This window comes from Bolinopsis microptera, chromosome 8 (genome assembly GCF_026151205.1).
Source record: "Bolinopsis microptera isolate Bmic1 chromosome 8, MBARI_Bmic_1.0, whole genome shotgun sequence".
NCBI classification, from domain to species: domain Eukaryota; kingdom Metazoa; phylum Ctenophora; class Tentaculata; order Lobata; family Bolinopsidae; genus Bolinopsis; species Bolinopsis microptera.
This window is the reverse complement of record NC_087079.1, coordinates 15,842,355-15,857,179: the sequence shown is the minus strand read 5'-3', so window position 1 is coordinate 15,857,179 and position 14,825 is coordinate 15,842,355. Positions and strand designations below refer to the sequence as shown.

The following is a 14,825-nucleotide window of genomic DNA, read 5'->3' as shown; positions in this document are numbered from 1 at the left end:
TTTTTGATTCTGCTTTGATAAACTAAAACTAAAACTCCATTTTGTTACTATTTAACTTCTATGTCTAAAATCTTTCATCTACTTGTAATATGACTTGCACGGTGATAATCAAATGAACTTCTTTACAAAACGCTCATTTCTGAATCTCCACGTTGACGGCCAGATGGCCACGGCCATTTAATGAACCGAATTTTAAACCGGCGGTCACAGCTCAATTGAGTTACCATCCGACGAAAGACAGATGGTGTTCTAAACATCACCCTGACTGCCGCTCCGAAGTTAAATACCACAGCAGTGTTACTGCGAGCATTGAGTCTGATAATCTTCTAGCTGTTCTGAGCAATGTTTGGTCTCATAGTGAGCTTGTTTTTACTGCCGCGCCTCCGAGGGTATGATAGGGAAGCAAATAGTCCGGGAGGTATTCCCCGATCCCCTTCACAGTAACATAGACTTCGGTGTCGGCTACAACTCCATCTCAGTGTCCAGAACGGGCACTGCTGCGGTGAACGTGACTAACATGAGCATCAGCTCTCGAACTAGCACTGAGAAGTCAGCCTTTATCAGCCACACATTCCAGATAAAATACTTTGAGGACAGGGAGGATCGAAGGAGGAGTATGGGAGGGACTCTGAGATACAAGTTTGGTTGGATATATGGGGAGTGGGACGTCAAAGTTTCTCAAAGTACTGATGGCAGATAATGTGAACTTGTTGGACTCTGTTTTGACGGTTGATATTGATATTGTGTCTGATACTGAGAGTATTATGGGACAGGTCCTGATGGGGAAGCAAGGCAAGGATCTACTGGACGCTGGTGACTTTGATAAGTGAGTGGCAGATACATATCGTCCTATAAATTAAAACAAACTTACTTTTTAATTAAGTATCAACTGACAGGTGTTTTCTTAGAACATCAGCGATATATCTGATACTAGTTTTACAGTGAGGTTATAATATTTTTGTCCAGGTTTGTGGAGCTGTTCGGAACACACTATCTCCGCAAGAAGATCTACGGAGGTAAACTCATACTTCTCCTCAAAATACCATGCAGGAACAAGTCAGAGAAACAAAAAGTGGACAAGAAACTAAAACAAGCAGCCGGGTACATCGGGCGAGCTGAAGACTTCAAGAGAAAAATATCTGAGATGAGCAAACTGGGACAATACGAACTGGAGCTGTACACTTTGGGAGGTACACCCTACAGTGGGTCTCTGACTGATCTAAAGTCAGTGTTGGACTACGTTATAAAGTTCTCATCTACCGTGTACGGTCAGGATGGTTTGAGGAGTTTAGAGTTCAATGCTCTGTGGAACTTACCGGACGTTCCCAGAAATTTCAAGCAGTTTGTATTCTCTCGTCAAAAGGAAACTGAAAAGATAATGGATATCTTCTCTGACCTGAGGGAAGTGGAAACTGAGATAGAAGACATCTCCCAGCAGAAGAATCAGGAGTTAGGCTGGCTTTCAGGTGAGATACAAACATCAGTTTAACTTAATTAAAGTTAATTAATTTAATATATAGTTTAACTTTAAGTCAGATGGATGCACTCGACTTATCACGTGACTCAAACTTAACAATCAGATTTGTCTTCTAGTCACATGATCCAACTAATATTTAACCAGATGTGGGGTACGGCAAGCTTCAAGGAATCGGAGTCTGTTTGGAGAAATGTAAGAGAAGTCTGACAAAGAGATTCGTAAGTGCTAACGTCAGTTCAGTTCACTCAGTGTACGAGGAGTTCAAGAATAACAGCTCCGAACTGGAGACAGAAATAGAGGCTGTCCTCAAGGTCAGTAGAAATGCAAATAATTCAGCTCATTTCCACGATTACTTTTGTGAATGTCATGGACAATTAGACTTTCTGCCCCAAAACTCATAATTTTGATGACTTTTTTCATGTGAAATCACCATTTCCAGCGGGAGCGGAGATACGAGAGTCTAAACAAGATGTACCTGATAAACACAGATCACCTGACCTCCATATCCTACCAAAACTGGGAGGGCTACTCCACAGCCAGCGCCCACAACCACATTCCCATGTACCTGGAGAACACAACCCCAGGACCTGACATCAAGTACCAGTACAGTTCCGTCTACATAAAGTCCCCTAACTACCCCGGAGAAGTTATGTGTCTAGCACGGAACTACTACGGTGTGTTCTGGAAGAGTCTGAGTTCCGTTTACCCGCCCTACTGCTCCTGGACTCTAAAACACAGCACTGATTACAGGAAGAGGGTGCTGGAGTATGGGGATCAGTTTGTGCTGAATAACGTGAACTGGCCCGGTTTTGCTATGGGGTTAGATACGACAGGGAACTGGGTGATGGCTGTGTATGAGGGTGGTAGTGAGGACAGTGCATTGGTCTGGCAGCTCAAGAAAATCTAATAGTTGCTTTTAGAGATTATTGTACTGACAAGCTGATGTTCTGAACTTAAATCCTACTTGAGTTCTGAGTCTAGAGTTTTGCTAGATGAATTATTTTTCCTGTGACCTTAAATTAAAGTTCTTTACATATGTAGATTGTAGTGTCTCTGTTATACAGTTTGATTGATTGTCAATTCCCAGTTCATATTGAGTTTATTATTTATTGAACAGCTTACTTCTAGTCATGCTCCAGAGAAACTGACCAATCATATAGCTGTGTTATAGTAAGGGATTGTTCACATATTACGTAAGCCATTTGTTGCAATTCCAGACCCCCTCTTCCTTCACGAGTTACTTTACACATAGCTGTTCCACAAAAATAACACTAGCGTAACCATTTTCATACCTCCCCCGGCCCTAGGCTGGCTTAGGTAACATATGAATGATACCAAACGTAAAACTCTTCAATTAAAACACGAATTTCAAAATTGTAACTATGTGGAAGTTTGAACTATTGTACAGTTTACAAGATAAAATGCAATAAATAAAAAACTTCACAGCAAGCGCCACAAAGAACCGCGCGTCATTTTCAAGAAATCAAAGTTGGAAAATGATAAAATCTGACTAATATCTGTTGTCATGGTTACGCGAGTAATATCTTGAATTACTGGCAGAGTCAGAGGGATGAGCTTATAACTGGAATCTCATCTAATCCTCGGAACCCCACACAAACACACGGCTCTTTTCCAAACTGGCTTTACTCCGGTTAACTACACTCTGGTACTGGAGTACTTGCTTTAATTTTCTAAAAAATCTCTCGGCACACCATTAACAAATTTAAAATACTCGTAAGTATCACAGTAAAGGTAAGTAAGTAAGTTCCTGGCGAGGTGCCAGCTGACTATGAATACTATTTAAAGTTCTCATACGTTCAGCTGCCAACATCTTATAGCTAACAGCCATAACTAAGATAAGAAAAAGTTAACGAAGTGACAACCCCACAAGACAAAAACTAGTCAATCAGAGAGCTCGAGTCACGTGACAAGAAAAGTATGAGTTAGATTCGACTAAATATTCACATAATTATTTCCCGGGTAGTTTAGCTATCAAACCTTACTGTTGCCATGGTAACAAAATGGTTACATCCAGTACAACAAAACACAAACGACTAAACTAACCTATAAAACTTCGAAAATTCGTTTGTTGATATTACAGTTACACTAAACAACCTTCAACAACTCTGCGTTCAATTTAGTTGCTATATTAACTTTTTACAATTATTTAAGGAAAATGAATCCACCAAAATTAAACGCAGAGCTGTGTCAGGCGATATTTTAATATTTACACAAATCTAGATTCTAGTCTCTAACAATATTACGAACATCTAAACCCTTACATCTTATTACTATTAGAAACTAGCCGCCACTAGTTACATCTTCAGATTTATACGAATATTTAAACCAAAAAATAAAGCGTGCTGCGTTTTTAACATTATATAATACAGAATACCACCACTACCAGCAGCAGTAGTAGAAGTCTAAAAGTTATATATTATAGTACAGTAACACTACTGCACTATAATAATAGCACCTTTAGTACACAGCTACCTTAGTATTAGTAACACAGTACACAGTACTGCGAAACAGACTTTTTTCACCCCGATATAAGTTATTACGGGAAAAATAGCAACAACCACAACTTGCTACAGAGAGTGCATGTTACCCTGTTACCATGACAACATATTGTTGTTGTCATGACAACTTGAACTTTGTCACGACAAATGACATGACAAGTTGGAGTTGGGTTGTAAACGATGCTGCTAACATTTATACTAGACATGTTAGCATTATAGGTATCGTTTACTAAGAGTTACCATACAATGTCCACACATTGCCACCAGTTAAAACTACCAAGTATCACACAAGGTATTTATTAGAGGCAAGGAGAAGATGTCCTTCAGATGTGGTGGGAAATACAACCCATTCGTAGAAAAATTGAAAAGTTTCAATGTAACTGTAAGTTTGATGAAGGAGTTAGAAGTGTTTCTCTCCAATTGCTCCCAGGTTTCTGTTAGGTACAGTAGTTGGCGTTGCAGGCCCTGAAATTACGGTAATTAATAAATCAGATAGTTATTGATCAATCTAGGGAATATTTTACAGTTCTATAATCGAGGTGAAGGGAGAAACATAGTCGGTCAGTGACAGTAAAGTAACAGTCAGCAGCTTACTAGGTAAGAACACTAAATGTTGTGAATATTTGCACTGCCTTTTTTGTAAAATTCCGTGTCAGGACCTTCGATCCAAAAATATTCGACCATATTTTTTATCAGGATCGGAAAATGTACTTTAAATCTCACCGTTCAATCTGTTTCACAGATAGTGAGTAACATTATGACTTACATAACATTGGATGTCGTGGTAAAAATATAGAGTCAGTCTTGGAATTCGTTAAGAATGTTAAGTATGTCGCTAGAAAGTTCTGAGAAGCTGTCCTGTCTAGAATAAGAGCCGCGAGCAGTGTCACTACAGTGTAATCTGTACAGAGGGTCTGCAGTTTGTGTGTGTGTCTGTCTGTCCGTTTGTAAGTCGTGAGTTGCCCACAAGTTACGCAACAAACGCATCGCGTAGTCTGTGGGAATGCAGTTTTCTACATGAACAATTTCTTATTTTAGAAATATTAGCATTGAAACCTTCAATGTGATGTGAACAATTATAAAGTCAGATTGAACACTACAAACCAGTTGTTTCAGGCGAAGTATCGTTATTACTGTTATAAAGTGGAGCTCCTATCACACTGCTGCCAACTGAGGGTTCATTTGGAAACAAACTGCTACTCATCGGACTGCTCCTCGTATCTGCAAATTAAATAATTAGTTATTTAATTAATTAATTGGGGTTAGTTGATAATTTGACAATGAACCCGAAAACTGAGAATATTTGTAAATCATGGGCGCCAGCCAGAGGGGTAACATTTTGTTTACAAATACTACTGGGCCCGCCAGAGCTTCAAAGGCAAACAGAAAGTACTAACTAACTTTTGATAAATAGAACTACGATACAACTGAGAGGACTTACTGTTGATAGTACTAAAGGCGCTGGAAGAGTTGCTCCCGAAGGAGGGTGGAGCACTGTTGAAAGTAGGCCAGCCAGGGGGAGGCCCTGCACTGCTGGTGGAAGTGTTGAAAACAGGAGACAGAGAAGTGTGGTGACTGTTAGCTGGAGGGGTACTGTTAAGTTGTCCTAGTATCGTACTCTGCTGGTTAGTAGGCAGGAGGGGTCCTAGCAGCGAGGGAGAGGGACCAAGTCCTGAAGGTGCGGTACCTAGAGGTACGGTACCTAGTGGTACGGTACCTAAGGGGGCAGCACCCAGCGGGGGAGCACTAAGAACGGAGTTGTTAGCGAGGAATGAGTTAGGAGGTAGAGGATGATAACCAGGGGAGAAGGATGGTGAAGTGCCGGGTACTCGGGTACTGGACATGTTGGGAGGAGGGAGGGGTCCGTTGGTGCGGGGTGAGGTACCGTTTAGAAGGAGGGGCCGAGGTGCAATACAGGCGTTAAAACGCTGGACTAGATGGTACTGGGCGTTCAATCCCTTCCTCTGCTCCTGTGGGTACAAGACATCAGTTAATTTCACTTTATCTATATGTTAATGGTTAATAACAAAAAAGTAACGAATAACAATAGATTAGAAAGAAAAGAGTTTTAAAAATGCCAGTAAGCTGACCAACCTTTAGTAGGAACAACTGCTCGCTTAGTATTCTGAGAGCGTGCGTATTCTGAGATTGTGTAAGTCTCGGAACGTAGCTTTGTATCAACTTTTCGTGCTCGTTTAGGTACTCCAGCTGTTTTGATAGATATCTTGGTACTGGAGTCGGACTGGGATCTTCAATACCTGGGTAAATAACAATAATAGGTAACAAATACAGATCCGTGGCGTAAATAGGGATAGATATTATGTATCGATCATCGCTGAAATTTTCCTCATCGTAAATTATATGCGAAGTCAGCAACTTCTTTGTGAACTGCGAGTGTTAAGTCAGCTAATCGATTTTAGACTTACCTAAAAATTCTAAAGTTTCCCGAACTTTTTTATGTAGCTCGTTGTTATCGCTTGCAAATAGTTCAATCATTTTTTGAGTGTTCATTTCCAACAGTAACACAGATCATTAAATCTTATATTCCTTTGCAATTTTACGGTGCCGACACGGTTGGAGATTACTCCCTTTACATGCTAGCAACTTTATTTGAGAGACCCCATAGAATTACGTTCCTGATAGTAATGAACTATCTTGGGAGGGGGTCCCAATTAATAAATAATATTAATTGATAAATGAAAAATAAGCCCTGTAATGTTTTCTGCCGCGATTCTAATTTCTTTTGGCTCGTGTAGTATGGCGGCAGTGAGAATGATCAGTCCACGAGCATAGAGAAGGCATTTTAAGCATTATTACGGGGGGTGAGTAGCCATCTTATACGGGATGATTCGGATTCAGTGTTCAAAAATACTTCCGATTCAAGTTTGCTTCAATTGGTAGGGGCCAATTAAACGGTACAAATTAAGAGAACATCATTTTAGGCCAACATTTTAATTGACAATAGACTAACAATATCAAACGACTTAGACATACTACATATCTGTCAATAGCTTGCAGTTGTACCATACCGACTTTCTGTCCCACAGTTTGTATGTATGCAGTGCCCTTAATCTTATATTTATGTAATATCATCAGGTAAGATTATTTGGGTTGTAGGTTGGATGGATTATAAACGGTATTTTCAATAACCTGTGTCGATCTATCTACGAACCACCCCATAGATGATGACATGACGTATAGATTAATGTAGCCACCATAGCTACAATATTTGGCTATAAAAATACGATTAAATTAAATTCCATTGTTTCGGTTAATTCTGTACAAAACACTTTGATGCAATTCTTTCTCGGTCCAACATGAACAAATCCCTAAACACAACTGTTAAATATAAATTTACAAGTTTTCACCTAAAAGTTTAACTTCTTCTTTATAAATAAGAACTACTAAAACTAGGTTTGTAAATCCTACAAATAATTAGGTGTCAGTCTTTAATCACTAGCACTGTTCTCCTTCACGACTATATTGGTTCAGCTTCGATCTTCAAATTAACTTCACAAGTAGCTTGAACAGTATAACTATAACAGTATGAAATATGTAGGAGAACCATCGCTCTTCGCCGATGAAGCCGTTATAAACTTCTATCAGACCCTATTTGTCTGTTTCCAGGATTAAAGCTTTCTTCTGTGTTTTATCACACAATCCGTTATCTCGCCAGTCAGCAGATGGAGTCTAAAAATGGTTGATCGTTTCCCATGGACATAAAAAGCAGATTCTTCTGTTGCCGAAAAAAATGCGAGTTTGGTCTGTTTCCATGGATATGAAATGCAAGTTAGTGGTGTTGCTATGATAGCGGGCTAACTCGTCTGTCTCCGATAGTTAGTAACATCCACATTCTCGTTTACCAGAACTTCTGGCGTTGCATTTGAACCTGGGTAAAGAATTTAGATAACTGTCCCCCTGGGTCAGTGAACTCTGATCATAGTGACAACAAAAGTGGATTTAAATAAGGTAGTTAGAAATTCCGAAAAACCAAAATTCCCCCCCCCATTGGGAATGATCTGGAAGTATTGAAGTGATGGCTGTCAGAGTGAAGTGAAAGTGAAAGTGAAAAGAAACTGACCTGTAATGATTCTTGATCATATCTTTAACAAACTCTAGATAATTAATACAGCCAGCGTGATCCCGTCTGCTTCATGTCAGCAACTCGGTCCACCTGAACAATAGAAAGTTGAATCAGGTAAATCAACCCATCAATAGAGCTGAATTCTAGTCACGTGACACAAACTAACTAGGGGGGAGCCAAGTGTATTTGGTAGATATTTGTAGATTTTATGTAGAATGATAATCCACGAAAAAGGGGATGACATTCTACAAATTTATATACATTTATTTCAAAAAAGTCAGTAGAATTTCTGGGCAAATAGTTGAGATTAAATTTTATTTGGTAGATAAATGTAGATATTTGTAGATTATTGTCAATGGATAATTTCACGAAAATTCAACAAATCTACAAATTTTATCTCCAAAAATTCATAAGAATTTCTGGGCACATATATGAGATAGTACAGTTTTTTTGTAGATATATGGTAGAATTTGTTAGATTATTGTAGCTGAACTTCTGGAAAGTCAAATCGAAAGCAATTGGAATCCGTGCACATCCACCGTCAGCCACCGTCCAGGACAACTGTTCAAGCTGGATTAGATCACATTCAGTCAAGCTGTTCCGAAATCCCCCGCCGCACCTGTACCCACAGAAGAGACTTGAAAAGGTTTGTACAGAATGTTCTATCAGAAGCGGATCGAACTAAGATGTGTAATATTTGGGTCGAAGGAGACTAGTGAAGAGAATCTGAATCATGAAGTGGGCGAATGTTTCAGCCAAGATTGAAGAAAAGCCACACTTAGACTTCGAGCGCCGGTTGGAAGAAGTCAGCTGAAAAGATTAGACCAGTTAAAGTTTCTTTTGAAAACTCAAGTACAGTCCATCAGATATTAGTGAAAGCCAAAGAACTGAGACTGATTTCACGTCATAAAACTGTTTTCATTTCTCCGGACCGATCACCTGAGGAACGAACTATCCATCAGCAGTTGGTCTTAGAGATGAAACAGATTGCCAAAGAAGACACAGATAAACATTATTATATCAGAAGTGGTAAAATTTGTTGTAAGGACAAGATAGTGGAGTGAACGATTTATAATAATGTTTAATGATATACATCCTTAAGTTGTTTTTTCACCGTTGCTATGCTAACTTTTAATGTCAATAAGTAATTTAGTTTTGGATTTTTATATCATACTCATTAACTGAATATCTTAGTTTGGGGTATATTCATAGGCCAGCCGCTTTGACATCGGCAATCTTTATTTTTATTTGGATTGTTGATATAAGCGGGATAAAAATGCTTTATTTCATTTCATTTCATTTTCATTTCATTTCATTTCAATGGATAATTCACGAAAAAAGTGGATGACATTATCCAAATATCTACAAATATCCACTTGGCTCCCTCCCTAACTACCTTACTCGGGATTATTATGACCGGGATAAAGTGGTGGGTTTAGGGTAATTTCGCCATATTTTTCCCGAACCACATTTTCACCGGTCGTTAATAAACCCGCCTACTCAGCTTTTAGGGTACCCAAGGGGTATGGGTGCTCATATTTTAATCGTTGTCTTATATTCACTAAAGAAGACTATTAGGACACTTGTTGTAGGTTTTTCGACTTCATTTGGCTAAAATTGCAAAAAATTCACCTTTTTGCCCAATTCTTGTCATATATCCTTATTGTCAAATTTGATTTAAATAGGCCGATTTTTAATTTCTTAGGTATTGACTATCTATGCATAATGAAATAGGACTCAAAGTAAAAGTAACAGTCAAATTAAAACTTGAATTAATTAAAACTGATGAAAGGGATGATCCAGATGAAGATAACGAAGATGATTACAACTTATTGGAAGACTAAACAGCTCTCCCTTTATCTTAATATCGATCTGGTTGTTACGCTTGAAATGTTTAAAATTATTTTCCATCTAGTTTGATTAACCACGAGTCATTATTTCTGTCTACTTTCAACAATTATTGATAATTCGACTTGTTTCACAAGTTTTAGCAATGCGAAAATTTCTAAACTTGCTTATCTCTAATAAGGAAATTTACATCTGAGACAAAATTTTTGAATCTAAAATTGAAAGGTTGGACACCGGTAAAATGGCGACCGGGAAAATGTGGTGGGTTTTGAGCAATTTCGCCATATTTTTCCCGAACCATATTTTAACCGGTCGTTACTAAACCCGTCGTAATAATCCCGAGTAAGGTAATCATAGAGCTGAATTCTAGTCACGTGACACAAACTAACCAATCAGAATAAAGAAAATACTGACCTCCTCAGTAGTCAGCCTGTCTCCTATAGTAGTTAGACATCTTCTCAATTCAGCCTCGTCAATCCAACCTTTACCTTTAGTGTCGAAAACCTGACAAGAGATAAATTCTTAATGAAACGTCGATCATTTACCTTTAACAAGCACATTTTTTGTCTCAACAACATGAATACAATAAATTTCGAACAATTATCAATCACAGATCAGTATCCGCAAAGTAGGAACTTACTTGGAACGCAGTTTTAAGTTCGCACTCAGCGTTAATACTATCAAAGTGTGTCGTCATCAGTAAAATAAACTCCTTGAAATCTAGTTTACCATTACCGTCCACATCAACCTGCGAACATTACACTAATCATACTGAGATCTTCCAGTTTCAGGACTTTTATACAATCAGAGATCAAGATAGATAATTGCAATTAAAATACCTTAACGTTCTTACTTGTATCACCTGTAAAGACAACTCACCTCGTTACATATAGCTCGCAGTCGTTTCTCTGTGGGGTTCTGTCCTAAACTCCTCATAACAGTTCCTGAGAATCAGAAATATGACTTTCACAATGGTGGGAAGGGAGAAGGGGGGATTGGGCAAGCTAATGATTACATTCAACTAACCTACCTTCTAATGGCAAGAGATAGCTAACGTTTCTACCTTCTACCTAAATGTCATGATAGAGTTAGAGACAACTAACCTTGCTCCTTGATAAAGATGCTAACTTACCTAGCTCCTTTGTTGATATGCTACCGTCGCCGTCCTTGTCAAACATAGTGAAGGCGTGTCTAAACTCCTCTATGTGAGCATCTGTTATCTTATCAGCTAACATCTTGTTGTCCTGGTGATAAAGTATTTGTTATCTTATCAGCTAACATTATATTGCACTGGTGATAAAGTAGTTGTTATCTTATCAGCTAGCATCTTATTGTCCTGGTGATAAAGTAGTTGTTATCTTATCAGCTAGCATCTTGTTGTCCTGGTGATAAAGTATTTGTTATCTTATCAGCTAACATCTTGTTGTCCTGGTGATAAAGTTTTTGTTATCTTATCAGCTAACATCTTGTTGTCCTGGTGATAAAGTATTTGTTATCTTATCAGCTAGCGTCTTATTGTCCAGGTGATAAAGTATTTGTTATCTTATCAGCTAGCATCTTTTTGTCCTGGTGATAAAGTAGTTGTTATCTTATCAGCTAGCATCTTGTTGTCCTGGTGATAAAGAATCTGTTATCTTATCAGCTAACATCTTATTGTCCTGGTAACGGGAGTTTGTATCGCTCATGACAGATCTTAAGAAAGTTCAACTGAGCAGTGTCTACAAATTACAATCTGTGATTTACCGATAAGTTTATCTTAAAAGTGTTCTCCACTAGCTTGTTAGCTTCGTATTTCTGGAGAGCGTTTGTAAAAACAGATCCCTTGCGTTGCATAATACTGACAATTATTATGCTATCACATATCAACATAATATTATCATGATTACGATAACTCTGATATCAGCAATGTAACATCATAACAACAACAAGTGGAGGGCCCACTATTAGAGACACTCAACAGCTGCACCACACACTACAGACTACTAGAAATGTTATATTAATAGATATTAGATCCACGAACCACCAATTAATTTCAAATGACAACGATAGCTAGTAAAGGATGGAGTATTATTCAATAGAAGGTTGGTTATAACATATCACGTATAGTTAAAGTAAGGGACAGGGTAACTATAACTGTAGACAGTGCTGTTATCAGTGCTGTTATTGCACAATGTGTGATGAAGGAGCAAGTTATACTGATAACAAAGCTACTTCTGTAAACCTCCCTATAACACCGAGTCCCCACTAGTATCAGCTCACTAGCTGGGGATCTCAGGCTTCAGTGTTCATAAGCACCGAAAGAAGATATTGCGGAATAACAGGGCTGAGAGCCGCCCAGTAACTCACCAGCATATTGCTAGAGAGCTGATGTTAGGGAGGTTACAGATGTAGCATTGTTATCACTATGACTTGCTCCTTTAACACACATAGTGCACGTGCAACTTGCTATTGCACGTGCAACTTTTAGTAGGCTTCCACTGGCCACATTTGATTAGTTGAATACTCGCTGACAGTGGAAAGTTAGTTCCCCCAATATCATTTGTAGTAATTTTAATGTAGTAATGGACTAGCTCTACTGGTGAAGTGGCGAGGTAAAATAAGCAATCCATCCCACCAGTCACATCCATAAGTTTATAATACGTTATTAATTACTCATTAATCAATCACTATTTCCCGATTATCTCATTAATTAGTATAAGCATTAGGTTCCATGTAAAAATACCTTGAGGAGCACTAAATCGTCATGTGTGTGCATTTCTGGGCTCGTGTGACCCATTGCTCTCTTTCTCCGGGCCTGAAATAACAACATGTTACAAATAGATTAAATACAATATGTTAATTAAGAGTGTCACAACTCTACTTATTTAGAATGTTGGCTGGTTAGTCAGTGTATGATGTCAGTTGAACCGTTCTTTATAATCTATGTAGAGAGATATATTTTATAAACTTTTAAGTGATCACCTAATTATCACCTATATTCTATAATTATCATGTTTATTCTAAGTTTGTCCGTCGCGCCAAATACTGCGTACAACTTTCAAGTTTTTGGATTACCAGTGATTTATAATTTTTAATGGCCTGGACCTAGGCCCTCAGCCCCTAGCTACAATTTCTGATAGTGATAGCTTTTAATGTTCAATAAAATTTTAATGTTCAATAACATTTTAATGTTCAATAACATTCTAATGTCCAATAAGCTAACATTCCTTATTTCCTTTGGCATACATACCCGACCATTTACAGGGCATGAAATTGTGTGTTAACGAAATTATCATACTTTCTCCTAAAAGTAAATACAGCGATTTTACAGCTTCTAAAGAACTGAAAGCTGCATTTGAGCGGAAAATGGCTGTAAAACATACTAGCTGTTCTTTAAACTCGTATCGCAGAGTGTAGGAATCCTGCGATATAGGATGGCCAAATGTAATGTTTTCTTCTCCTATCAAAAGGGGGAGGAGGGGCACTGCATTGCCAAAATACCGTACCGGACTTTATTTGAACGGGCATTAATTGGACGCTGGAGGACCTATAGCGTTCATTTTAATGTTCGTTCAAATAAAGTCCGACAAGGTAGTTCAAATAAATAAATTAATCGAATGCCTTTGAGCGTTCATTTTAATGTCCGTTCAAAATTTTGTCCGTTCACACAATGTCCAGTCAAATAACGTCCGATAAGGTAGCATGGATAATTAAACACGTACCCCATCATACTAAAACAGTAAAACACGTACCCCATCATGGTCTTGGTTTGGTTTGGAGGCCCGGGTAAAGAGGGACTTGAATGGAAACTTAGCCACGACGAGAGACTTGTTGCTAGTCCAGCAGGAGTTTATATTTGGGACACTATGAGGAATACAGTGGGGTTCAAGAAGACGATGTCAGCAGATAATCAATTTAGGGGTGGCAGACAACTGAACCCAATTGAACCTAGTTCCCACGCAGTTAACAGGCACCCAATCAGCTTAATTGGGTGACCAATCAGCTTAAATCCCAAAACGACAACTGAACCCAGGTCATATCACAACTGCACCAAAATTGAAAATACGACAACTGAACCCAAGGAAATACGACAACTGAACCCAACGATCGGATTTTCAGTGATATGACTGTGGTCATTATCACTATAGGATAGATCATGACCACTGTAATTTAGAGCATTGGAGCCCTGTGCTTACCCCGGTAAAATATCAATACATACATGCTACATGAAGATTGAAGAGGTCTCCTCCTAGTCGTTGGAGTGGCCTGCATCACACGCATCTCTTCTACGGTGTTCCACTAGTTAAAGAGCTAACTGTTTTACTGCGTCTCTGCTGATGTTATCGACACCTGTCAGCCGCATCCTCGAGAACACAGGCCATCCAGCCTTAACGGAGTCGTCCTCTCAGTCTCTTCCCATAGTTTGGTTTCTAATCCAGTAAAAAATTGGGAAACTGTGTCTCTGGCATTCTGACAACGTGTCCGTCTAGCTTTGAAAGTTAGCCTTGTAGATACGGATCTTGATGGGCGTTCTTATAGTTCCACTGTTTCATGTCTTCCAAAGCTGATGGAACGCACCATTAGCACGCTGGATACTTGGCTCAGGTTACTTGACTCGGATCTCGTGACTCCTGATGCTTTGGGAGGGCCCTGGGTCGGATCTCGATGCTTGAGGAGCAGTGGATCGTATCCTTTTCGGCACGCTTCGTGAACACGTAAGCTTGTTAGATCAGATCTCGCGATCGAAAGGCACCTGAGACCTTGTCATCTATTAGTACGCTTGTTATACCCTGACAACCTAGTAGCTGAGAAAGCAGAGTTCAGAGCAGAATTGAAGCGGAAAGCTGCCGACCAACACCTCCCAGCAACACAAAACCTCCTCACCGAAGCCTTATCTACATGCCCATTGCCCATCCGA

General features: G+C 39.0%; 3 protein-coding genes across 3 annotated transcripts; 1 reads left to right on the top strand and 2 right to left on the bottom strand.

Annotated features, from left to right (window-relative positions):
- The first annotated feature begins 223 nt into the window (after nucleotides 1–223).
- LOC134819487 (uncharacterized) lies at nucleotides 224–2,665 on the top strand. The gene is made up of 4 exons (XM_063829441.1): nucleotides 224–826; nucleotides 967–1,466; nucleotides 1,622–1,788; nucleotides 1,917–2,665. The coding sequence occupies exons 1-4, from the start codon at nucleotides 654–656 to the stop codon at nucleotides 2,382–2,384; spliced, it is 1,308 nt and encodes a 435-aa protein (XP_063685511.1). The 5' UTR covers nucleotides 224–653; the 3' UTR covers nucleotides 2,385–2,665.
- A 168-nt stretch (nucleotides 2,666–2,833) lies between these two features.
- LOC134819112 (uncharacterized) lies at nucleotides 2,834–6,506 on the bottom strand. The gene is made up of 5 exons (XM_063828885.1): nucleotides 6,423–6,506; nucleotides 6,091–6,254; nucleotides 5,438–5,966; nucleotides 5,101–5,217; nucleotides 2,834–4,461 (listed from the first exon to the last, which is right to left on the bottom strand). Exons 1-5 carry the CDS (start codon nucleotides 6,490–6,492, stop codon nucleotides 4,397–4,399), a joined length of 945 nt encoding a protein of 314 aa, XP_063684955.1. The 5' UTR covers nucleotides 6,493–6,506; the 3' UTR covers nucleotides 2,834–4,396.
- Nucleotides 6,507–8,119: 1,613 nt separating this feature from the next.
- LOC134820193 (calmodulin-alpha-like) lies at nucleotides 8,120–13,767 on the bottom strand. Its single transcript, XM_063830416.1, has 7 exons — nucleotides 13,660–13,767; nucleotides 12,651–12,722; nucleotides 11,061–11,172; nucleotides 10,808–10,872; nucleotides 10,569–10,676; nucleotides 10,343–10,432; nucleotides 8,120–8,170 (listed from the first exon to the last, which is right to left on the bottom strand). The coding sequence occupies exons 2-7, from the start codon at nucleotides 12,702–12,704 to the stop codon at nucleotides 8,120–8,122; spliced, it is 480 nt and encodes a 159-aa protein (XP_063686486.1). The 5' UTR covers nucleotides 12,705–12,722; nucleotides 13,660–13,767.
- Between the last annotated feature and the right edge of the window lie 1,058 nt (nucleotides 13,768–14,825).